General features: G+C 45.2%; 1 protein-coding gene across 4 annotated transcripts; it reads right to left on the bottom strand.

The window, feature by feature from the left end:
- Nucleotides 1-1,972: 1,972 nt before the first annotated feature.
- On the bottom strand, nucleotides 1,973-17,946 carry LOC141943818 (cystine/glutamate transporter-like). Of its 4 annotated transcripts, none has more exons than XR_012629069.1 (12): nucleotides 17,676-17,946; nucleotides 14,813-14,939; nucleotides 13,952-14,067; nucleotides 13,143-13,268; nucleotides 10,635-10,734; nucleotides 10,501-10,545; nucleotides 10,190-10,313; nucleotides 9,771-9,874; nucleotides 7,897-7,993; nucleotides 6,962-7,049; nucleotides 4,291-4,465; nucleotides 1,973-3,393 (listed from the first exon to the last, which is right to left on the bottom strand). XR_012629069.1 is itself a non-coding variant. In XM_074869470.1 (12 exons), exons 1-12 carry the CDS (start codon nucleotides 17,869-17,871, stop codon nucleotides 3,329-3,331), a joined length of 1,425 nt encoding a protein of 474 aa, XP_074725571.1. In that variant the 5' UTR covers nucleotides 17,872-17,946; the 3' UTR covers nucleotides 1,973-3,328. The 4 variants fall into 4 exon arrangements, 3 of the variants coding, with proteins under 3 accessions (XP_074725571.1, XP_074725570.1, XP_074725572.1); XM_074869470.1 differs by having other exon boundaries at nucleotides 6,962-7,111; XM_074869469.1 differs by lacking the exon at nucleotides 1,973-3,393 and having other exon boundaries at nucleotides 3,875-4,465; nucleotides 6,962-7,111.
- Nucleotides 17,947-25,135: the final 7,189 nt, after the last annotated feature.

The following is a 25,135-nucleotide window of genomic DNA, read 5'->3' as shown; positions in this document are numbered from 1 at the left end:
TCTTCTTTCAAGATTTCTGTTGGGAGCAGCTTCTGCTGAACATCATTCTTTGAAAGCCAAAAGCTGGCGTTGCCTTGCAAAGCAAACCCCCAAATCTCAATGCAGAAAGCGGGTGCATCTCTCAACATGCTCTCCATGTTGGTTATCACACTGTGCAGGGTGGGGGGGGCACAGTACACGGCACTGCCCAGAGCGACCTGAACTAGTGCAGACCAAGCACAGAGCCCTGGGAAGCAGGCTCAGTCAGCCCCCACAGAGCTCTGCACTGTCCTGAGTGTTTGTGTTCCTCTACCTTGAAGCCTGAGCTCCACTCTGTTCTTCCCCATGGAAATTAGAGAAGGGTTTGAAGCTTTCCAGTCTGACCTCCAGCCTTTCGATCTAAAAGGCTGATAGCATTTCCCCAGCAGAGCTCTGAAGAATAAAGCATAACGACAGGTCAAGTAGTACTAACTACATAAACTTGTTCAGATGCAAACTTTTGTTTTGTTGCACAAATTACGTTCAGCTGAATTGCCCAGAACACATTTTTATTTCCTGATGATCCAGTCAGACTAGATCAGTAGCAGCTGAAACACATAAACCTCTGTTTTAGTCTCTGGAAAGGCTGCACTCTCAGGGCATTTTATAGACATAGTATTAAAAAAAACCCAAGTCAACAAACACAAAACCACCACAAATGTGATTATGAAGTTGAACTTTGTTTACTCCCCATCTGGCCTTTCTTGACTGGCTTTCACCTCCACAGTTGCACAACTTTTGTCCTTCCCTTTGACTGATGAGATCTATAGGATCAGATCCCACCGGTTCATTTCTGCATATGTGAATCCTCTAGTAAAATACTCTTCTGAACTGAAGCCAAGAGCTTCAGCAGGCATGAGATATCAGCTCTAGGAAAAACATTCTGGCTTGGTAGAAAATGTTCATGTAGCTTTGCTGGGAGCAGCATACCATCCTCTCTAAAAACAAACAACTCACCACAAACTGGAAACTTGAGCTCACTGTAAACTGATATCTTCTGAACATCATACATTTTATTTTTATCACTTTTAATTGCAATGTCATCCGTAGAGCTGTTGAACCTCTGATTTCTAACTGTCAATGTAACAGTGGTACTATATCTGTCTGCATTTCCAGTATCTGACAGGTCTTGGAGCAGACATCTTATATATAGCCCTGCAAGATCATATTCCTGCACAGTCAGCAGAAGCACCCAAGTATGGTTTCCCTGCACATGTCAAATGATTTATCATGTTTAAGGAAACCTTGGTCCAGCAGGTAGGACTATTTATTTTCCCCCCAGGAATTTCAATTCTCATTCCCTTTTTCTCTTCAGAGGACATGGACCAAAAAAAGTGATGTTTCACCCTTTCTGTGTGTCTACCTGCAGACACGCAGCAGCTCTGTTGCAATTTCAGACCGCTCCAAGATTTGATGAATGAGTACTGATGGTACGGCGTGGGCACACTGCGCTCACAGGGGTCCTGCAGCACGGGACCAGGCTGGCAGTGCCTCCTGCTTCTACCTCAAGATGTGGAAAATCCCCCAAACCAGTACCTAACGGGGTGGACTCAGGCTATGATGGGGTGATGGGGCTCACCTGGTTCTGCAAGGTCTTCTGCAGGTTGGTTCCCCAGCCACCCACACTGGGGTCTGGCTGCAGGGTGCTGCCGGAAGGTGTGCCAGGGGGTTCAGCTTCAGCAAAGCTGCGAGGGTGGGGACCGACCCATGTCTGGGAGCCTGGAAACATTTCCAGATCTCACTTGAAACCACACTCCCATTTAAAGCCGGTACCTTCTCCTCTAGGTTGTGATGGTTTTCCCAGTAAGTCTGGATTTCCTGTTGGACTATGTCCAGCAGCTTGTAAATTAAACTGTGGGAGGGGGGAAACGAGACCTGCAACCATGCTGCTGCTATCCCAGCTTAATTCAGCACAGGAACGGGAAACAGTCATAACAAGAATAATAATTCTCAATTGCCTTGGAAAAAAAATCCAACTTATTTATTTCCAAATTTTGATGGTGAATTTTACAAGTTTTGGTAGATTACATTGAGTTTGTAAATGGTACTTTGGTTTTAGTCTAAGTACATAAATGCTTGATACAAAAGATTTAAAATGCTCCACATTCTGCCTCTCTTCAGTGGCCATTAGAGGAGTCTCAGCATGCTATTTTCCATCTTTTAGGAAAAAAATAAGAATTAAGTGATTTGAAATAGCTAATTGCTGTTTTATCTGGACATAACATTGCCACATTAATAATGTAAACCAAAGTAATCCAATAACAAAAACCTTTTTTATTTCAATAGTTCAAATGAGCAGTTACGTATCAAATCAGCAAGTCATTTGCCTGCAGATTTAAAGTTAAAGCTCTGACATGAAGTGTTTCATGTCTTCTTACAGCACCAGAAGATGCACTTATTTGGGAATCTGCCCAAGTCTTATCAGTGGCCTTGTATAACTAAAGGAGAAATTGTTTTTCACTGGAGTTGAGCCAAAACCTGAATTTTCAACTTCACTCGTAGTGCCAGGTGAGGAGCGTGGCTGGGAAGCTGGGGGAGGGATCAGAATCTATTTTGTCCTACTCTTGTTGATATTAGCTGATTTTTTACTGTGTTTGTACATTTTGAAATGTAATTTCAGAAAAATAAAATTCAAAATTGAAATATTATTTCAAAGCAAAATAAACTTATTCTGCTAATACAATAATCAAAGCAAAACATTCTAACCTTACTTTGTAATTTCAAAGGGTTTTCAAATATCTTCTCATTAGTCTGAATCAGCACTTTCTGATGAATGAAGTTTTATCCCCCTGCCTTCTCCTTTCCTTATTTCTAATTTGCTTTCCCCATCCATTTCCCTTCATAATTCTTGTCCACAGCATGGCTACTGCAACACTTCAGATTGAAACCTTCATTTGGCTTCCATGATTTGGAAGTTCTGCAACATGCTCCCTTCCTCTATTTGCCAAGTTAGGAAATTACAAGTAGTGTGTGTGTATATACATATATATATACATATACACACACACACACTATTTTACTGAGAACTGGGCTAGGCTGCAAAATTAGAATCTTGGTTTCAAAGACACTCTGCAGGCAAAGCAAGTTCATTTCAGAGAAATAGATTGTTCTGCTAAAAAAGAAAAAGGCAGAAACAGATGCAACCACTCATCCTGATTGCAAGTTTAGGAAGACTTGCAGCAAAGTCTTGGCTCAGGCTTATCCTCATTTGCAGTGATTAAAAGAATGAGAGTATGGCCTTTGGTAGGATCAAAGGTATCAGAAACTGAGTAAGTAAATCTTATCTTCTCCTGTGAGTTCTGATGGTTTCTCAGTAAGTCTTGATTTCTTGTTGAACTACTTCCAGCAGTACCTGTAGTTTGCGGGTAAGATAATCTGAAAGGGGGGAAAAAAAGGCAGAAAGTTTAGTCCAGAGGAAATCTTCAGATATAGGTGAAAATCAGAGCATCAGCACTGATGGCTGGAGCACTTTATGTTAGCAGATCACTGTATCCATCTTCTTATTTGCTGTGTGTTTTTTTCTATTCAGTGGTTACTGATAGACCTCAGCCCAACATCAAACCAAAAGAAAACAAGATTCATAACTGTTATTATAAATTAAATTCAAAATTGGGCTCTTGTTTCTGAGTAAATCATTGTGCCACCAGGGCTACACCCAAAGGAAATTTATGCTGGACACTGCATGGAGTGGAGATGTATTTCATTTACACATCTGTGCCTCTTCATCAAACAGCCCTCAGGTAGCACCGTCTTCTCCCACCAGTCCTCTCCCCAGCCTTTCAGCAAGTATGTTTGTGCACGGGGTTACAGTGTCTGCCTGTCAGTCTCTCCATCCTAACTTTTGATCTTGTTGCTCAGTGTCAGCCAAATTTGACCAAGAGGTGGTGATCCTGAAGATATGCCAAAGTTTAGTAGAAACCAGAGCTGTGCTGCAAAAGTGACCCTCTCTGTTCCCCCTGTCCGTAGACCTCAGTCTTGTCTTTTTTAAAACAGATCATGAAGCTGGCTTATCAGTATAATTCACAAGCCAGGCAGACACAGTCTGTGCCTGGCTGCCAACCACCTGCAGCACAGCCTACCCCTCGTCTCTTTGGCTGCAGAAGCAGTGTCTTAGGAAAGCCATTGAAGAGGTGTCAGGTGTTAGAATTTAGGTTTCATGAGGTCTGTTGGTCATGGAGTAATTTGCACTAGAGACAAGCCCTGGGAACAAGCCAACATCCCCACCCTGAGCATGTTTATGTCCACAATACTGAAATTCAAACACATACTTACAAAATGGGCTACGGCAATGTTTTGACATTTGCTTATGGATTATGAGATAGTAGACTGGAAAACCACTTAAAACCATGGTGCATCCGATGCTAATGTTCACAGGGTCTGAGTAGAAAGACATTGCCACTGTGAAGAGGCAGATGATGGTAAAAGAGATGGGAATGAACAGGGGAACCTGGGAAAAAGAGCACAGAAGACTCTCAGGAAAAACTGATGGCTGTAGCGAATTGGCCTCCATATATGCCAGCACACTTCTCCATCTTAAAGAAGATGAGAAAAATCATACAGCTTTCCTCCACACTGTTTCTGTACAATCAGTTGTGAACAAGTACAATGCATAGAACAAAAATTGACTCGTATCATCTTCAGAGCCTAGTGTGCCCTAAGAGATGCACGCCTCTTATATTCACGTGCACCAAAACATAAACCTCACTTGCAACTGGAAGCCAAGCAGGGGGATAAGTCACCTGTACCCCACTGCTCTCTGGATGTACTTCTCCTGTGCCTGCACATGCACACCTATCTACTTGCCACCTGTGGCAACTGCTGGTGGAAAATCTGAAGCCAAGAGTAGAAGCAGAACTTTGAATAAAACCGTTCTTTGGTTATAACACTTGTGACTCATTTTGACCTGTCTCAAGCTTCCCTGAGACTTATAGTGGCCAAAACAGGATAAACCAGATTCCCTCTCACCATAGCACCTGCATCAAGAGCATGAGCTTCAACGACACACTGATGAAAGACCAAAGCAGCAGTCAGCACTCCAGCCTTATCCTGTTGGGTAAGCCAATTCATCTGGGTTACTTGGAGAGTAAATCGGAACACTGCAATAAATAATAAAACTCAGTCTTTGGATCCAACCTCAGCCAAGTTACTCCTCGCCATGGCTGATAGAATGAAGAAGCTGCTGGGCTGGTCTCATCTAGGGTGACAATCTATTTTCCGGTAACAGAGATCCTATTTTGGATGCTGACCATGCCGAGCTGGAAGAGATTAGTTGCTCTAGCGATGGCAGCCATCCAACCACCAAACTTATGTGCTCTTGCTGTCTCTCCAGCCGGAGCATCCCCTGCCAGCCTCTCCTACGTGCACACACTCACGCTGCACATCTGCTTGCGAGGTGTGTGTGCGAGGACTGCTTTTTCCTCTTACCGCTGTTTTCACACCATTCTTAACCCAAAATGTTATAGGGGAGAAGAAGTACCAGCACAATCATGTGTTTTTTATGACTTTTCTCCGCACGCTGGTGCCTGCACACGACCTGTCTGTGGCCACTAGAGCGCAGCACATGCCCGCGGCACCTGCACGCAGCCCTCCCCGCTTGCAGATAACTGAGCTTCGGGTTTCAAGTGGGTATAAAAACTAGGGAAAGAAGGGGGGGAAAAAAGTCAGCCGAACTGGCCAAAAGCCCAGCATTCCCCCCCCCCACTTAAGCTGCTTTTAGGAATCGTTAAAGGCTTAAATCTCTGTCTAAAACAAAATGGGGCAAAATCTCAGCAACTGAAAACATCACCAGCTCTATCCACTAATAAACTTCCCCTGAGAAGTTTTAAAAAGAAAAATAGAAAACTCTTAAAAGAAAAAGAGAAAACTTATTTAAACTCTGGTTCTGGGTGAGTACACGAGTGCAGCCAACAAACGAACTGGGAAGCTTCAAGGTCTCTGCTAAACACGCTGTCTCCAGCAAAGACCAAGAAGAATAATTACCCCAAACTTTGCATCAGGCCTCGCGCAGCTCAGGGAGGAGCCCTGAGGGAGCCATAGGAAGCGTTTCTGTCCCCTGAGCTTCTCACTGATGGGCTGCCCGGTGCCTGTGGCCTCAGAGGTCTCCCCTCCTCTCCAGGAACTGGCTGGAGGCACCATGCAGGCACCACCGGACAGGAACAAACTGTGCATGCCTCAAGCACCCACCCCCCCCAAACGCCTTCGGCACGTTATCTGGCAGTGGGAAAGGTGCCCAGAGCACAAGAAAGCTGCTCCAGCACTGATTCCAACTTCCCCTGCCAACACGAGGAGGATCCCATCACCCAGCAGCGTGATAAGGGCCACCAGAGGGGCCCAGCCGGAGGCTAGAGAAAGGCACGAGAGGCCAAGGCGTCCTACGCTTTGTGGTACACATGTGTGTGCTGTGCACGTCCTCAGGGCCTGCAGCAGCAACAGTTGCACACAACCTGCCTTACACTATACAGTGTTTTTGTGCCAGCAGATGATTCCCCTTAAGTCAGGTCTGTTCCCAGGGTCCCCCCAGCCATGCTCTTTTCCCCCAAGCCTGACACCTTCCTGCTTCCCGAGAGCTGAGACTTAGCTACCACTGAAATAACATCCAGGCAAGGGTCCCTCCTTGCAGCCCACAAGAGATGAGTGTGGGAATTGCCCTTTGACATCTCCCAGTTCCTAGCCTGAAACTTTGTCCCCTGGAGTAGGCTGCCATCTTATAGATGCAGCTGGTGACACCATATAGAACCAGCTTCATAAGTTTTACCACATCTGGCTGTTTGGGTACATCAACCGATTTCATGAGCTCCCCACATGTCTTACTGAACAAGAGGGATTGAGACTCCTTAGAGCCTAAAGGCAACCATGGCCATGTAATGCTCTAATTTTTACCAAATAAGAGAAAGAAATTACAAGCCTGCACATTCCTGGCTGCTAGATACATGCCATGTGTTACCTTGAATGGGCTGTGCAGCTCCGGGTGACGGTGGCGATGGACAATGAGCCCAAGGGTGGCTAATCCTATGAAGAGCCATCGGGAAAAGCTGAAGAAGTTCATTAGATGGTAGATATCTCCGATACACACCATGGCAGTAACCAAAGGGAACTGAGCATTGTGAAGATGAAATACAGTCATTAAAGCCTTACTACCATCCTCAAACTAGAAAGGGTAATATGGATCACCTCCTCCAGCCCCCCTGCAATCACTGGCAGCTACTTCACAGCCCCAACATTTCAGAGGTCAGAGAGCTTTATAAAACAGTGTCACAGACTGAAGGCAAAAAGCCTAAATGCACTATTATGCTGTGCTATAGAAAGGAACGATCCTTTCAAGATCAACAGCACCTTTGATGCTTTATGTCCTAGGCAGGGGAATTAAAACATGCATGATACAAAAGTCTGTGCTGCCGGTACAAAGGCTACCTACAAAGATACCTGCTAAATTTTTAGCAGGTCAACCAAGCTGCAAGAGGCACCTCAGCACAGTTAGGATGGAGCTGGACCATTGCTGGAAAAAAAACAAACCAAAACTGAGAGCATCTTTGCAAATGCTCATTCCCTGCATTTTCACCACACCTGGGAATTTCAATTTTCCAAACAGCCAAAGCCCAGCAGAGGTATTTTCACAGGACAATATCAAGCAGCAACTGTGGCAGATAGTAGGGACGGTACTTTTAAAAAAAGGTGTCCAAGGCTATAAGGCAGGGACTTCACGGGAGTGGGTTTGGATAACACTGCTGGCACAAGGGGACTTAATACTTTGCAGTCATTTCCAGTATTCCATCTTCTCTATTTTTTGGAGGCTGTCTCAACACTCTTCAGCTTCTCCAGGCTTTGCAAGAAAGCCAAGACTGCAAGAATGGGGCATGTCACACAGCCAGATCTCCTTACCATTAACATGACAGCAGGAAGGGGTGTATGCCTTCGAATGTGGATCATAGAGAAGAGAGGAGGCCACTGTCCTTCCCTGGAAGCCACAAATAGAGTCCTAGGAAAAGACAGGGAGCCCTATGCATTAGCATCCCACATCCAGACTAGAAGTGAGAATATCAGTCACTGGACTGACTACCCACCCCAGCACAGGTCTGCTATGCAAGGCCACAGTTCTGCCTTTAGCCACATTTTTGGGGCATTTGAAAGAAAAACTCAATGTTGAATTCCCATAGTTCTCCCAGGACCAGTTAGTTCAATGCAGTGCAGAGCCCACTAGCAGGACCGCTGGCAGCATCCCCTTGGGTGGCCCATTAGCAGAGACCTTCGGGTAAGTCCCAAGTGACCATGAGTGAGTTCAGGTTGGAAACAGAAGCAAGAAAGTTTCTTGCCATGAGAGAAGGGGTTCATCTTTCCAGTAGGAAGCGGAGGGGTCACAAACTTCAATTTTTTGTAAGAGAGGCTGGTGAGTCTATGAACGGCAATTGTTGGTCTCGATGCCTATATATATATATATATACAAAAAAAATAAAGTGCAGTTTCCTCAAATAATAGAGGATTTTCAGTTCTTTGGCCAGTTGTTGGAAAACATAGTTTGGCATACTGCCAAGAAGTCAGCTACACACAAGACCAGCTACAAAATGACAGCAGAGAGTTCCTTCCCTCCATCCTTCCTTTGACTCATGAAAGGGCAATTAGGGAGAAGACATTGAATCCAATTTTATAAATTTAATATCCACAAACAAATCATGCCAGAACATCAGCTGGGCTGGAGCAGGGCCCAAAGCAGCTGAGACATGAGTGTAAAACTGGATTTATTGCTGTCTCTGTGGTTTTGCAGGGGTGTGGCTGGCCAGCAGCCAGGGAGGCCCCATCACTATTTATATGGCCTTTCTGCAGTGATTATATTAATGGTGCCAGGATGGGGGAGAGAAAGGCGATAGGGACACGCACAACCTCTATGCTGTCTGGGGACTCCTCATCCTCAAAGAAAACCACTATCTAGAGGAGATAACAGGAAGGATTCTCCACTCTGTATTTAGTACAGGACTTTGGGGTAGTGGATCATATAACTCATTAGATTTCACACTATGAAACATCCCTGTCATATCAACTGATTTTTCCTTTTGCAATCAAAGCTGTGAAACAGAACTGGCTCCAGAGAGTTCAGGCAGCTCCTCAGGACCATCATGACACGCTTCTCCATGAGCTCTGCCCTCCTCTCCAGTTTCAAGACTCCCATAAGGACATGCAGTATAGTAGCCAGTGAAGCTAGCAAAATAATTTTTCCATGGAACAAAGCTTTTCTTATTGCTACAACAAGACTTGTTGAGCCTTGACTTTTACTTTAGGAATAGCCTGTCCCCGATAACATTTCACTGACCTCAAAGCAAAGTCCTCTGGGGCGAGTCTGCCTTTGGCCAGAGATCCTCACAACAGAGGGACCCTGTGGCCTTGCAGCAGAGCAGCTGGGTGAACCCAATGAAAGAAGACTTGGTCTCACTGAGCAGCTGCCAACATCAACAAAGCCTCTAGTTCACCAGAAACATTGACATTTCACTTTAAACTGGGGATTTAAACTGAAGGCTGGGGGCAGAAGATGAAAATCCTTGTTTGTGACCAGCCCACCAAAGCCTGGACCTGGCCAGAAATAGAAAGGGTAGACTGTTAGTCAACAGGGATCATCCTGTAGTTGACATCCTGGAAGTCAAAGCCCTTATTTTTCCCCCAAGAGTGGCTCAGATGCCATCGTGTAGGTGGGCAGTTGTACAGATCTCTGGTGCTTCCCTCCAATTCAGTGAGCCAAAAGAGTAATAAATTCTTAGGTATGTGACCTTGAAAACGTGAAGATTCCTCCATTCATGGTTCCAAAGCAGGACAGTGCGACAAGGACAGGGACCACAGAGATCAGGCTTTTGAAGGCTCGCTGCACAAAGCTCTGGAGGAAGAGTGAGTGTGTCTTTAGGAACATGTGGTCATCTCTAGACAACATCAGATTCAAAAGAAAGAAAACTTCCATCGAAGGAATAGAATATGACTCATAAATCTTGCCTTTTCTGCTGTCATCTGTGGGTTATTTTTAATGATCTTTTAGGCAAGACTAGAAGAAGTTACTGTTGCCTAATGATCCAGAGAAATGACAAAGCAATAAAGCATTTTATAGGAAAACCATCTCCAAAACACTTGCCATGACCACCCCTTGAGCATAAGCTGACCACACTGAATAAAGATAACGGTAGGGGTGACAACTCACCACAGCCACAGCAGGAGAAGCCAGAACGTCTTGCATTCCCAGGACTGTGTAATAGGAGATGTTGGTGAGCATGTACCCCACAATTACTGTGATCACGGACACGATGACAGCCAGGGGGATATTTCTGCAAGAAAGGGGAAGAGACACAGACAAAGAACAAGATGTTATCCCTTGTTATGCACAGTATTACTGCAGATTGCAACTGGCATTGGTTACATGAACCCACAAACTTATTTCCTCCCATACTGCATTTGGGAAAGCCATGGTACACCAGAAGCTGGTAACCCAAGATGACTTCTTCCCAGACTTACCGTTCAGGTCTGACTAACTCTTCACGCACAAAACTGGTCTGAAACCTGCATGGTGGAAAGAGACAGGGAGAGAGCTTGAGCCATGTCTCGAACACCAGTCTGCTGCCCATGAAGCACCCTTCCATCACACCTACCAGCCTGAATATGCAAACATGCCTGCGTAAAAAGCCAGGGGCAGCTTGTCCAAAACCAGTGACTGTCTGTCAAAAGCATCCTGGAAGTTTTTGGTGTGGCCTGCAGAAGAGATAAACAATGGACATGGAGCAGGGAAACGTCAGAGATGGGCTTCTTTCCCATGGGATAATGCCCCTTGTACCTCTTGCCCAGACCTGGGAAGAGTGTTTGTGACTTCCTTGGAGACAGGTATTCAGATTTGTTTCATTGCTTTAATTTGCAGTGCTGTGCTAACATGTTTATTTCGCAAACAGTGACAGAACAAATCCTTTCCCCATCCAGCTATGGGAGACATTTCAGGAAGGGCAACAGCGGCAGCTGTTTCTGTTTCAGACAGAGCCTGCTGTGGGAATAAGAGATCGTGGAGACGAGAGGACCCAAGTTGTCCTGTTCTTTCTTTAGGTCTAAAATTAATTCGCCAGGTTGACCCCTCTCTTCCCCCCTCCAGCCCCCTAAACAGTTGGATGCAAACTTCTCTCTGATGTGATGCAGCCAGTGAGGCAGCTAATCTGGCTCTCGCTGTGCTCCCTCCTGATCCCGCTGCTGGAGCGCTGACCCCAGCCCCATGTGGCCAGATCATGGGAACCGGGGTGGAGGAGGGAGCAGGAACAGGGAGCAGTGACTGCCAACCTGGCCTCCACTCTGGGCACACTCCTTGCCCGCTACCCCTGACAGCCACTGCAGCTTGCCCTCAGGAGGAAGAACTGAGGACACAGAGGGCAAAGTAAATAAAATCTAAAAAGTAGAGGTGGCTCAGATAGAGATCCCATTTTACCAACCCCAGTATTTTCCTTAAAGTTCTCTGCTTGAAATAACAACAACAAAATCAAAGTCAGGATTTCGGATACAAACCATATTTTATCAAACTCCAAAAAACCCTAGGGAAGGGAGCAAGACCTAATGGCCTCTCATTCAAAGGAAGACCAATAAAAAATGCAGTCAAAAGGAGTTGTATTTCCAACACTTTCAAAACCAGGTGGCCCAAGGTTTGGTTCCACATCTATATTCAGTTCTCCATATCAAAGTCTCTTTAAAAGTAAAAGGTGCAGAGCTCACCTAGTTGGGCTTCACCGGGAAAGGGATGAAATGGCATGAGGCACATGGAGGAAGACATGCCACTTCTATGGAGGTGCCTCTGCAAGGAGCTCTGTGATGAGATTTGCACGTTTGGGTTTAAAACACTGGCCCAGCAAGTCTCTAAAACAAACCTGAGCCAAAGGGAACATAATGGCAGAGGAAAGGACAAGACCGTAACCAAAAAAAGGTAGAACAAGGCAGGGGAATCAGGCAAACTGATTTTAAAGCACAAAACTGATTTTTAGGCACAAGAAAACAAGTCAAAAAGATAATAGATTTGAAGAAAACTAAACCAAAATATGGGAGTGGGCCTATGGGGGTAGTCTTTTTATATTCTAAAATGATTGCTGACAAGTGATGGCAAATAAAAAGGATTTATTGTCTGCAATATGTTAATGAGTGATTACAATCCCCCATGAGTAACGTTAAATACAACCTGTCATATTGGGGTCTCTTGGTGAATTCTCCCTCCAGATGTCACTGACACTTATCCTCGCTGGAGGATGGGTGCCAGGGCTCCAGATTGTCATTTGAAGGCATTCCTGACAATAATGGCTCAGGATTTCTAGCTGCAGGGCAGTTCTTCTGTTCAGAAGTTGCTGCCAGCCTGAGTGGATCTTTGTTTGTTCAAAGGAGCCAGCTCCAGACATCAGAAAGAAACATGAACCTGGAGCCTACTGCCTGTGTTGTTTTCTCTGCAGAGGAAGGTAATAGTGTGAAGGGGGAGCAGGCTTCATCCCCTAAGTGGGAATGCCGTGGGCTTTTCTATAAACTGAGGCTTGGATTAAAGCCAATACCCTTGCATCACTGCCAGAAGGTACTACTGGTAGGGTTTTTTTCCCCACTCTGGATGCATATGTGTACATGCAATCCTGAGTGAGTCCGTTGTAAATTTACTAAGTTACTGCCCATCTCAGGAGGAAAAAAGCATTAGTTTAAGCCACAGAAAAGTTAGAGATGCAGTCACCAGAGCTCAGCTGAGGGCTGGTAACTCATTACACAGCTGTGACTGGCTCAGGTCACCACAGGATGCTGTCATACATCCCTGATGTCCATCAAATTTGTGCTGCTTTGGAAGGATTTTGAGTCACTCTGCAAACAGGCAAGCCTAGCACCAAGGAAAGACTGGCTGTGGAGGAAGGTGCCTGTATGACTCTGAGTAGGCTCAGACAGCCTCAGGCACTGAGACTCACTCAGCTTTGAGAAAGCACAGCTGAGCCAGGTGCATCAGCCCAGTGCAATGATGCAGCTTAATGCCAACTACCCTGGTCTCATCTCCCAGCTAATTCACATCCAGCACACAGGCAGGCTAAAGGAGTGCCACACCAATAAAAGCCATGACAGGCAGGCATGTTGAGCACCGTTCCTCAGCCACACAGCAGCACACCTACCCTGTGCCAGCAGCATCATCCCTGGCACGATGATGAGTGCAAGAGCCAGGAGTTTGACGATGGAGAGAGCCGTCTGCAGCCGGGCACTCCAGGTGACGCTCCAGGAATTGAGGGTGAGGACCATGTCTGCAGAGGAGACCACACTGCTACAGCTGTAGCCCATGCTCAATGCACGCAGGAAAACATACAGCAGCACTCCCTGCTCTAGGGATGCCAGGAAGAAGGCTGCATCTTTAGAGAGAGGATGCTCGGGGTGAGAGATGTCAGAAAACGTTACAGGTGTGGTCCAGCACACAGTGTTTGAGGGGGAGCTGAGTTATGCTCCTAAGAGGGACCAGGATCCCGGTTGCTGTTGGGTGATCCATGCCTGCCTGGGAGGAAGGTGTGAGTTTGCAGGGACGTCTCAGCAGCCCCCTTCACAGCAGTCCCTGTGCCAGCACACACCAGCCTGGAGCAGGCCAGGACAGCTTCACACGCTGGGTGCACCAGGAGAGGAGTCCAAAACCTTGAGCCTTACACCTCAACTCAGGTGGCATTTGCACAATTACACATGAAGAGTTTCTATTCCTGTACTTGGCACAATCCTCGTGACCTAGAGCTCCAGCTAGTCAACAGGAAGGCCCATTCCCCTTCTTGGAGAATAACAGTGGCCCCAAACCAGCACCTCAGATCAGGAAGTTTTGGATAGCCAAGGACATAAGATGGGGCCCCGATCCCACAGTTATCCCAGGAGATAACACCCTGTAAGTGTCCCTGGTCTGGGGCAGAGAGGCTCTGAAATCAGCAGTCCCATAAAAGTTAGTACTTACAATACCCCAGGAGAGACACGAGCTTCACAGCAGGGACCGGGGCTGCACAGGGGGCAAAGAACGGCTCCAGCATGTAACGTCCAAATGCCAAAGAAACCACAGCACTGTTGGCAGGCCTTGGCGGGGCAGCAGGGGGAAGCAAGCACAAACTGTGGTCAGCAGACAGCAGAAAAATAGCATGATGTAAAACTGCACAAAACTCATGAGGGAGGGAATTTTCCCCACCCAGCTTAATCCTGCTCTCCCATGCAGATAGTGAATTCCTATAGAGTCTTTTTCATAGTTTTTTCTCAGTAAATAGGTTAAAAATCGCATGCTGCAAAAAGATTAATTCCCAACTTGAAAGCAAAAGTTGAGAATAATCATACTGAGCAATGCAATGTGGTTCATATATCCTGCTCCATCTCGGTTTACGTGAAGGACATAAGTTATTGGGAGGTGAGGACTTCTTTTTTAACTTTAAAAAGAAAGTCACTTACAATTTTCTAAAATATTATTTAACTCAGGGCTAAGCCAGAAAGTTGTCTCCACAGGACAATCCAAAAAAGTTTCACAGTGAAAACAGAAGATCTCAAATAAATCTGTCCTCTGTTGTCAGTCTCTGAAAAATACCGTGGCTCTTAGAGGATACCAGCTGCCAGGGGAGAAGAGAGATATTCGAGTACAGATCAGAGTGAACATGTGTAACTATTTATTCATTATGCGTTCTTCCTTTTACCACCAAAAAATCTTTAAAAGTTGTTCAGATTGTTTCTACTCTTTCTTTTACAAACTGCCTAGACTGTTACCTGACACGGTAACTTCTGTTTTTTTTAAATCGTCACGGTATCCAGCAAAAGGCAAACCCAAAAATTCTCTTACCTGATAGCAAAAAACTCTGCCCACAGGAATAAGAAACTTGGCAGAGGCCCTAGTGTCTCCAAAATATAGATATAATGTCCTCCAGACTTGGTGATTCTCGTTCCAAGCTCTGCATAACACAAGGCACCTGGAAAAGTTCAGGTAGAAATGCACTGAATAAATCATCCCATGGATTTTCTCTTTTCTGTGTGACTTTTCAGGAATTGAATGAATCTGTTTAAAATAAGTAGTGAATTAAAGGAAGAAAGAGGGGTTTAGCAGAATCACTCTTCCCTATTTTTGTGTGCTACAGTGTTTTGAAGTACGTTTTGAAGTAATAAACTTTTCAGTCAGAAGGAAAGAAAGTCTCCATTTTCTGGTTAATGATGCAACCTTTCTATCAAAGTTATGTGGAAAGGTGTGAAATAGAAATGTTGCACTAAGCTACAACAGGTTTCCTTTGAGAAACGTCCTGGAGGTTTGGGTTCTCACTTCTCACAGTTAGACTGGTAAGATGGTGTTTACAAGGCAATTACAGCAGCTCAGCCAACGGGCCGTGGCTGAACTTGTCATTTCAGTCACGTTTTTGATCACAGACCACGTTCCTGTGTCCTTATCTTGCACAGTCACATAGATTCCTTCCTTCATTCAATGACACCAGACAGAGGACCTGGAAGGGCATCTCCCCTGGGAGGAAAGACCTGCCACCGGAGGAAAACACAGCCCCGATGGTGCAGAGCAAGGGAAGTGTCCGCATGAGAGGCTCAGTTGGTCTCTTCTCACATGTTCACGTACGAGTGCACCAACAGACCTGGGGACTGCCTGCTCCGGCCTTGATGAGTGCCTCTGCGCCTCCCTGACCCTGTGCCAGGGCACAGTGAGAAACCCTGGGGGAGGCACGCTGGAGAACACAGCTTAAAACTTTCAGGCAAATGGATAGAAACCTTTATGCCTCTGTCTGTGCCAAAAAAATCCCATCTGTGTTTTCTCTATATAGAGCAATTCATCATGCCATTTGAACACGTCTAAGTATGACTCTTAAGTCCTGCCTACACTGGATTCATTTGTTAGGTTAAACATCCTTTTTCCACCAAAAGAAATCATAAAACACTTATTTCTTTGAGCACAACTCTCCTTGCAACGGGTCTGAGTGCTGTTGGGATGTGACCCTGTGGGGTGAGACCATCTCTAGCTGTGCTATTACTGCTTTGCTCAGCTCAGGCGGTTGTGGAGGGAGAGTGCAGAGGAACCCAGTGGTGATATGGCCATGCCTCCGAGTCCTGCGGTAGTCATGCCATATTCAAGTCATGCTGATGGTGAGGACCTCCATTCTTCCCACCTCTCTCTTGGCAAATTTGTGCAGAATCCCTGTTCCAAGTGTCAAATATAGGCAGACACCTCATCTCATTTATTCCGGTGGGTCTCTTTACATGCTTCAAGAGTGTGTTTAAGTGCTTTGCTAAACGCATGCTATAGGACTCATAAATGCCATACTCGAAAGAAAAAAAAAAAAAAAAGAAGAAAAGAAAGCAGGCCTTTTTAATGTACCGCAAAAAATGCGTCAGAGAAATGATCAAGGGAGGTCATCAAGCTGATAGAAGGGAAGAACAAACTAACAAATTTGGCTACAAAATACAATAACTTGATAAAGAGGCTCCCAGGGCTCTTCCAGCAGAATCTATCAAAGGATGCAAGAGAGAGAGAAGCCTTTCCAAGTGCAGAGCTTGGGTTATGTGATCAACACACACATTATCATTTATTGCTCTGCTCAGTCAAAAGAAACACCATGCTCACGTTATATTTTAAGATTTTCTTTAAGCAAAAGTACATAATTCACCAAAAACCCCACATAGTCTGCCGTGTGAAATATTGGTACGCATGTGCTAAGAGCAAGAACCACACTTGTTGCTGTATTATCATTGAATGTATCGATTTCTAAACTTGTATCTATATGTCACAGTGGTTTTTTTCCACATGGAGTATTTCTCCTTTCTTGGTTTTTTTTTTTTTTTTTCTAATTTATAACAGAAGAACTTTAAAGTTTGCCACCGAAATAAACATCAGATTTCTCCTCAGAGCGGAGATCTTGCAGTTCTCCTAATAGCACCTTTAGAGCGTTTCTGAGATGGTGATTTTATAGAGTTAATGAAGGAAACTAAAAGCCATGCATTTTGTCCATCATAACTTTAAGAGCTACGTTATTTCAGAAGAACTAGAATGAAACTGTCATCAAAAAGTCAACCCTTTGTGAGAAAAGACTGGTATTAAATGTCAGAAGCCAAGCCAAGGGTAACACACAGAAAGCAGGGCTGAACAGATCTGCTCCATCTCTTGCTCCAAAACAACAGCAGACACATCCAAACCATTTCTGACAGACACCCAGACACCAACCCCTGGCTGGTGGACACTCTGCAGCTCCCCAGCTGCTCCAGTGCTTCTCTATCCTCACCAACAGAAAGGGGATCCCTTATGGCATATTAAGACTGTCACTTCTTGCCCTTTTCACAGTGTCTATGAAAAGCAGTGCACAGCCCTCGGGCTCACAGGTGCCTTTTAGGTGCCTACATCTCCCTTCCACCTTACAGAATGAGTGCCTTCATCTTCTCCCAGCTTTCCTGGCAGAGACCATGTTGTCTCCATCTGCAGTCATTGTCACTCCTGCCTTGGACTTGCACATGATTTCATATTCACAGACCATAAGTGCCAGGATTTTCTCAATCACCCTGGGGGAATAATTTGAACTAAAGATCCCTGGTGACCCCCCCCAGGGTCACCACAGGGAATTTTTGGTTTACTCTTCTCCCAACTTTTTATACATAAAAATGTGCTGGCTCCCCTCACCTCCCAGGCGCTTCAACAAAGGCTGACAAAGCTCACCACTCACCAAACATTGAGAGGAGCCCACAGGCAAACCAAACAACCAGGGAGAAACCCACGCTGCCAGAGTTTTTCAGTACTCCTTTTGGGGAGATAAAGATGCCACTGCCGACCATGCTGCCAATGAGGAGTGAGAAAGCCCGCAGCAAAGTTATCTTTTTCCTCAGAAAAACGGCTTCCTCTTCTTTCTTGTCTTTTCCCATGGCTTGCTTCTAATGCCAGAGAAAGGTCATACATTTAGAAGCTACAGTCTCCCAAGTGTCCTCAAGGCTCACCTGTAAGATGAGGAAAGAGTTAGGGATTCATGGGTCTTCTTTTCTGGGCAAGATTTTTTGCAGAAAGCTGTCAAGATCTGTTGAATTTGTTCTCCTCAGCTGCTGGATGCACCAACCAAACCACAGGTGCATATAACACACTCAGTACCATCTCTCACATCAGTGCAGCTCTTGAGAGGGACTGTAAGTTTTTTTTCTGCCTCTTCTGTCAAGGGGCACAGAGCGTTACAAGTTGCATGACATACTTCAAGATATGATTTCCAAATTCAACTTTGATGACCGGACTGGAACTGGCCAGGTTAGGGTTAATTTAATGGGACCTAATTTGGGGGAATATTGATATCAGTACCCTGGCAGAAAGTTGCAATCAAGACCTCAAGGATGTCTGAGGTTAATAAAAATTTATTGGGGGGCGGGGGGGGGAGCAAAGAGCTCTGTTAGTTGGGATACACAGATGATTTAAGCTTTTTTAACTTTCTATCTATCCTTGCTGAATGAACAAACCCTGATTTTCTCACTGGGGCTTTGTTTTATCACTGTTTCTTAATATACTGTCAAGCCTTTTTGTTACCAGGGTACTGAAGAGTCAGGAATAAGTACTGTTTACAATTGTAAGACAGAGCATAGTCATTAATATCAGACATGTCGTTCCTTCTATTAATATAAAAACTTTCTTAGTAATAAAAGTAGGAGTGAAGTTTTTCCTAGAAAAGAAGGAACTTCAGACACTCCAGGGATCACACAAGTTGGTCTCGATCCAGTTCTCTCATGCCGCAGTAACCTCCTATTTCACCGTCTTGTCTCTCCAGCCTCTCTCAGTCCTAGGCTGACACCTTCACTGAGAAATTCACCTTCTGCTTAGGAAAGTAAGACCAATTCACATCAGCTACCACAGTCTAATTTGCTGTAGCAAACCTGTTTGTAGCTTTCCTAGCAGCAAGGTAGACATTTCACTCTGCTAATTAACCCTGATAGAGCAGACAAGACAGGTTTGGAGTAGATAATTCGGGTCCTGCCCCTCGTTCGGTCACACATCCCCTCCAATGCTCACGTGCTCGGCTTTAGTGTTTTTTTCATTATTCTAGTACAGTAAATTGCAGTTATAGTGAACATTTGCCCCAGCCCCATGGCTGTATACTATTGCAAAGTAACACTGTACATGAGACCATATTTTATGGATTTCTTAAATTATTTAATAATTGCAGTGGTGTGTCCAAGAGCAGGCAGCAGTCACCTATAGAAATGGATCTAAGCAGCCAGAAATTATTTTCTTGATAGTTTGTATTTTCCATCCATAGATACAAATGTCCCCATAACTTTGAGGGGACAATTCACTCACCCACGATACCTCTTTGTATGCGCTGTATAAGCTCAGTATAACTAAGGGCTTTTCTCCCCCACCCCCAGCTGTTTTCCCACCTGGAAACCGGCAGGAAGAAGCTGGGGTTATCACTTTCTCAGCACACATATGAATAGCACATGCAGAAAGCCCTCTCTCTCCTGCCAGCAGCTTTAGCTGGTTTCTCTGAGATTGCGCCAAGCCTGCACAAGCATCTTCTCAATCAAACCAGCCAAGTTTATTTATTAAACCCCTAATGAGTCCCAGAGGACTCCTTAAGGCTCAGATGGGTCACATCAGTCTCGTCTGGTCCCGCAGAGCTGCTCCTCAGAGTCCCAAAACCTCACAGGGCTGCTGGAGATGATAGCTCTGGAGAGGCAGGGAAAGACCCCCAGGAGCTCCCTGAGCCCTCAGCCACGGTTCCCTCAGATGCCAATTAATTAGCTCATGTGAAATACCGATATCGTCTGGTTATTTCTCAGCCGAAAGGAGAACCGCAGAGCATTCGTTTGCAATGGTGAAACACACAGGGCTCACCGAATTAAAACCAAACCGAACAGAAATGTTGTGCACAGCTATGTCTAAAGTGCTGTTGTGAGATAGTTAAAAGGACACTTATCTGTTTGGCTGGGTTTTAAACAAAGCAGGTGCGTTTACAATCCATCAGACTCCCATTTCTTGCTGGGATCCCGAAGCAGCAAAAGACAGCGTCTCTTTGCAGGCTCTGAAATTACACAAAGAGGGGGGGAGGAACAAAAAAAAAAAAAAAAAAGTGAGATCAAATCAAATTTACAGATCAGGTTAATGATCCAAAGTAAATACCAAACTCCATACTTCTGTCCACATGCCTTTTTTTTTTTTAATACTACTGCCATGCAAAAGTATTTGGAGATAAAACAGTGCAGTCCAGTAAATTTCAGAAACATGAAATCTGTCAGGATTTGTTCCAGAAGCTGTTGAAGTGGGGGGGGGGGGGGGGGGGGGGGTGGAGGTGGGGAAAGAGTAACAGAAAGCTATTGAATAGCACTTCAAAGAGTCACCTAGCAGAGCCCACCGCCTGGAGAGACCATTCCTGCCTGCTCTGCTTTCCAGCTACATTCCAGCACCAGGCACATTAAAATGCAGAGATGTTAATCCTTGTGTCAATTCCTAAGAATATTCACAATGTGCTTAGCACAAAGGAAACACACAGAGCTGCTTTTTGTTCACCCTTTTGACTTAAAGGACAGGCTCAAATCCTTTTTCTTCCAACATGCAGTACCTTTGCATGAGATCATCAGCTAGCAGGACTGGAAAAAGCCAAACCCATTTCATAACTTTTCATACCTGCTGGATCTTTATTCCCTTGTTCTTAATCTTTACCGATTTCTTTTTTTCCTATTTTAGCTGTTAATCTTACCTCATAGGCACTGCAGCAGGGATGGAGATGAAGGAGACAAGCGTAAAGGGAAAATCATATTTGTTATTCGTAGTGGTGTCTAGAGGCCCCAGCTGAGAGCAGGACCCATGGTGTTCAGCACACAGGCAGAGTTGACGTTACTCTGCTGAAAGGCTAGTGATATAAACAAGCAAGTTGGAAAAAGCAGAGGAGGGAGAAAGCATCATTCTCAGCCAGGGAGCTGAGACCTAGAGGAACTAGTGACCTTCCTCCTCCCATCACACACGAAGCAGGTGGCATCCCTGGGAAACAGATCATACCTCCAGAGTCCCAGTTCAATGGCAAAAAAAAAAAAAAAAAAAAAAGTCAGCTACTAGGGAATACTCCTAACTATTTACAGCTGTATTTTCTTTGTGTGGGCCTCAATCAATACCATACAGCCAAGAACAGGTTAACCCCTTCCTGCTCATACTGCAAAAGATAGAGACATCAAAGTGTTCTCCGCAGTCCCACTATTTTGGGGTTTTTTTAGCACTAGAAATGTCATTCCAATTCAATGTCCATCACGAGGCACAGGATCTAACTAAACAAAATCCGTGGTGAATGGGAGCTTTTTTATTCATGCATGAAAGTAGCATAAATAAGCTTTAACCAGACTGGCGGTGGTCTGTTCTGGGAACTTGATCAGAAAATCTATTTAGGAGACCTGAGAGATGTTTGTTTATAGTCCAAAATGAACACAAGAAACAGGCTGAAAAGACAAGACCTGCAGCTCAACTACTTTTCAGCTTTTTACAGCTGGTTTACCACCCTGGATAAGAAACTGAAAGGGACAGTAGTCAATAAATCAGGCTCAGGCTTGCAGCCCAAGATGTAATAATAAATCCAGGGTGATTGCCTGAGGTGTAAATGTAAGAATAATTTCCATCGGCTCCTGTTTCTACAGAGTTTCACAAATTTAGTCTCATGAGTTGTCTATCAATGTCTGCCATTTCCTAACATTTCTTTCTTAATGAAAACTCTTTTTTAAGCCTTGACAGCAAAATGGGTTTTGGCTCAGGTCACACCACTTTTATCATCTCATTTAGGCATTTCCAGTCGTCCTTTGGGCAAGAGTGACTTTTTCTGGAAAACAGACTGATGATGTGGTGAATCTGTACCTCCTGATGATGTGAGGATGACCTTTTAATTGAGAACCTAAAAGTGTTGAATCCACACTTTGGCTCTTTGGCTAGAAATTAGACTAAACTGAGTCTGGCTTTCAAGCAGCAAAATTCTTGTTGCTTTTAGAGTTCCTTCCTACAGGGATTTATATCCTACAACAAGTTTAAAATTCTTCATTATGACCAGTCTGCCAAAGCAGCCATTACAAGCAGGGATATTTTAATAATAGTAGCACCGATTCATTTTCATACAATGTCATCTCACTTTTCTAAGCATTTAAGTGTAACTCTCCATCCAACTGCCACAAGAAACTCACACTTCTGTACATCCAGAACTGATTTTCCATGAATGTTGTGCAGGAACACTGGCTCTTTCATGAGCATTTCTTCCTTTCATGTTGCCAGTGACATGCAAAACTATCAGAAAGGTGCACCATCATGCCTGTGAAACAAACTAACACGGTTCCCCTTTCTTACAAGCAGGAGAAGGGAATACCCCAGGCACTTGCTTCCTTGCCCATCAGACCCAAAAAGCAGTATCCAGAGGACCAGGCACTGGGGTACATAAATCCTAGGAAAAAAAGCCACTCACATACTAGTGCTTCCCAAGGCCAACATCTTGACTCTATAATATCTCTTGTGGGGCACAGTGTAGGGAACTGTCCTTAGAGCTTTGTTCTTTTGTGGATGGCTCTCCAAGTAGCAAGCTGTTTTCACTCTTCAGATCAGACCTCCTCCCTGGAACAAGACAATTTGTCCTATTTGAAACTGTTTTCTTAGCTGCGTAAGACAGAACACAAACAAAAATAAATCTAAACATTTCTAGCAGAAGAAACCCAACAGAGAAGGCTAATGCTGTAGCAAAGTACAGCCAAAATTTCCCCAAACAAGAACTTCCCCTTCTGCCAGCAATGTGTCGTGCTGCATCAGTGCTGCTGTCTGAGGGTTAGTCTGCCTTTGACGTGGAGCTGGGCAGTGCCAATGCACGACAGCGCTTGCTCTTGCAGGAGAAATTCCTCCATGAACCAGGTCTTTATTTTACCTCTTGCCCTGGCTGAGAGCTATAAAAGATACTGCTTTCTAGCCACTGCTTGCTGATTTATCAAAAACAAGTTTAACAGCTTCAGGCTGCTCCCTGAGCAACAGGAGTCCCCATCATGGTGTAGCAGCTGCTAAACTGCCACCCATCCCTGGGGCTGTCAGTCTGTGGAGCTGTTACTGTTGGGGGGGGTTTTATAGAGCCCAATATTCCCATCAGCATTAGGCCAACGGCATCATCATCCAGAACCACCCAGTGCTTTTGAACGGTAGACTAATCCCTGAGCCTTCCCAGAAATATTCTGCAAGAACAAGACATGTTTCCTGAATGGGACGAAAAGCCAAAATGGCCAAGCTCATCACCAGCTTTCCTCACAAAGAGGAAATTCCCCACTAATGCAAGCTATTTTGTCCTGCTTTGGAGGCAGCTCTCTCCAGGTGAAACTCTCAATGCAGAGGAAACACTCTGCTGCTTCTGCTATTGTCAGATGTTGTCAGATGGTGGGCCCCATCCAATGGGGGTTCCTGATCTACCCCTGCTTTAGCCATCGTGAACTGAAGCCCTTCAGAGCTGACTGTAGTAATAATAAAACTCCTCTTTCCGTGTTGCCTCCTTAATCTCACTGCAGTGTTGTTGATTTATCACCCCAGGCCTCCAGTTCCCTGCAGGCTCCACCACAGTGCCTGGCTTTGCTCCTTCTCGTCGTGCCTTCAGGGAATTCAAAAGAAAATTTAAACATTAAAAAAACAACCCTTCACACATGCATTAGCCACTTGCTCTGATTGCTACTCACTGTCTACATAGATGTCTAATTCGTAGTTAATCTTCAGTGCTTTGTGCCAAATCACCCACTCCAGTACCTGACTCGCATGCAGCCCAAACTCTGACTTGAACATACCTCAGGGTGGGGGGACTCTCTCCTTTTGGCCTCTCTGCTCAGCTGTTACTCATTTATTAAAATATAAGCCAAATATACAATTATGCTGGAGGGAACATGTTTCCTTGTTAACCCTTTCTGGCACTTATCCAGAATTTCTCAGGCTACGGGGATTTATATTTTACTATGCAGAGTTTCAGATTAATTGCTCACCATTCCCCACGTCTCTGACAGAAGGAAGGGGGACAAGGAGGGTTTTCTCTGACCAGAACCGCTACTTCATCCCCCGTGAGACAATGCAGGAATGCACGTCCAGAGTTTCTTGTTGCCCATCCCAGGTAACAGGAAGCAGTGCCTTGTAAAAAGACAGCAAACCCTCTGACCAGAAGGAAAATGGGGCTTATACTTAGCCCTGCCAGCACAGACAGGGCCTCTCTAGCCCAGCCGTGGGTATGGGCTGTGCTGTCAGCTGCCAGACAAGGGTCTTGGTAGGGCACGGGAGTGCGAGAAGGTTTGGTTAAGGCTGGCAGTTATCAGAGGGGAGGGGAGCGTGCTCCATGCTGGGAGCAGCTTGGGCAGAGCTTTAAACCCTGGTCTGAAAGGAGTATCTCCAGTTGTGCACACAAATCCCCCAAAGGTCCTGTTTTGTGCCTGCAGTCAAGCAGAAACACATTATTACCTCTCATGGTTTAGAAGAGGTGAGGGAATGAACATCTGGCACTGGACTCCCCAAGCCCTCACTAGCTGCAGCCTGTTTTACTTACAGCAGAAGCTGAAGTGCAAAGACACAGCAGAAATACATGCTGAAGGGCCATTAGGTTCCTGATCACAAGGAGGAGTGTTATTCCAATAACTGCATCTACAGAGCTTGCTACGGGGTGGCATTTGGCACCACGTCATCACAGAGGTGAGTTGTGCAGGCCTGCCAGCTTTCCCAGAGCCTGAAGGATGGCACCAGAAACTAACCAAAAACCCAACTCGCATGTTTTTTCAGGTAACATGCAGGCCACCTCCCATTTTCACTTGTATTTAGTGAGAATCAGATTCTGGGAATGAGCGTGTCAACAAAACCAGATCAACATGCTCACTGGGAAGGTTAAGTCAACACAAGGGCATGTTTATTCAATTTTAATGTAAGTACAGTCATAGAAGTATCTGCTGGGAAGGACTTCTGGGTGCCTCCGGTCCTATCTCCCATAAGAAGCAGGACTGATGCCGACACTAGCTCAGATCAGCCATGGCTTTGTCTAGCCGAGTCTTAAAACCCTTCAAGGCCAGAAAGTCCCTGACCTCTCTGGGTAACCTGTTCCAGTGCTGTGTCACCCTCCTGGGGAGAAGCTTCTCCCAGTGGCCACCCTGAACATCCCAAGCCACCGCTTATGGCCATCATCCACAG

The sequence above is a fragment of the Strix uralensis genome, chromosome 5 (assembly GCF_047716275.1).
Source record: "Strix uralensis isolate ZFMK-TIS-50842 chromosome 5, bStrUra1, whole genome shotgun sequence".
Taxonomy (NCBI): Eukaryota; Metazoa; Chordata; class Aves; order Strigiformes; family Strigidae; genus Strix; species Strix uralensis.
This window is presented reverse-complemented; position numbering and strand designations above follow the sequence as displayed.

What these genes read in the sequence shown, in the direction of transcription:
- LOC141943818 (XM_074869469.1), bottom strand. Translation starts at nt 17,871, where the DNA reads ATGGGAAAAGACAAGAAAGAAGAGGAAGCCGTTTTTCTGAGGAAAAAG. An exon ending in TTCCTGCTGTCATGTTAATG is followed by an intron (nt 7,112 to 7,896) that starts GTAAGGAGATCT and finishes CACAATGCTCAG; the next exon opens with TTCCCTTTGGTTACTGCCAT. An exon ending in AGCTGCACAGCCCATTCAAG is followed by an intron (nt 4,466 to 6,961) that starts GTAACACATGGC and finishes TCTTTTTCCCAG; the next exon opens with GTTCCCCTGTTCATTCCCAT.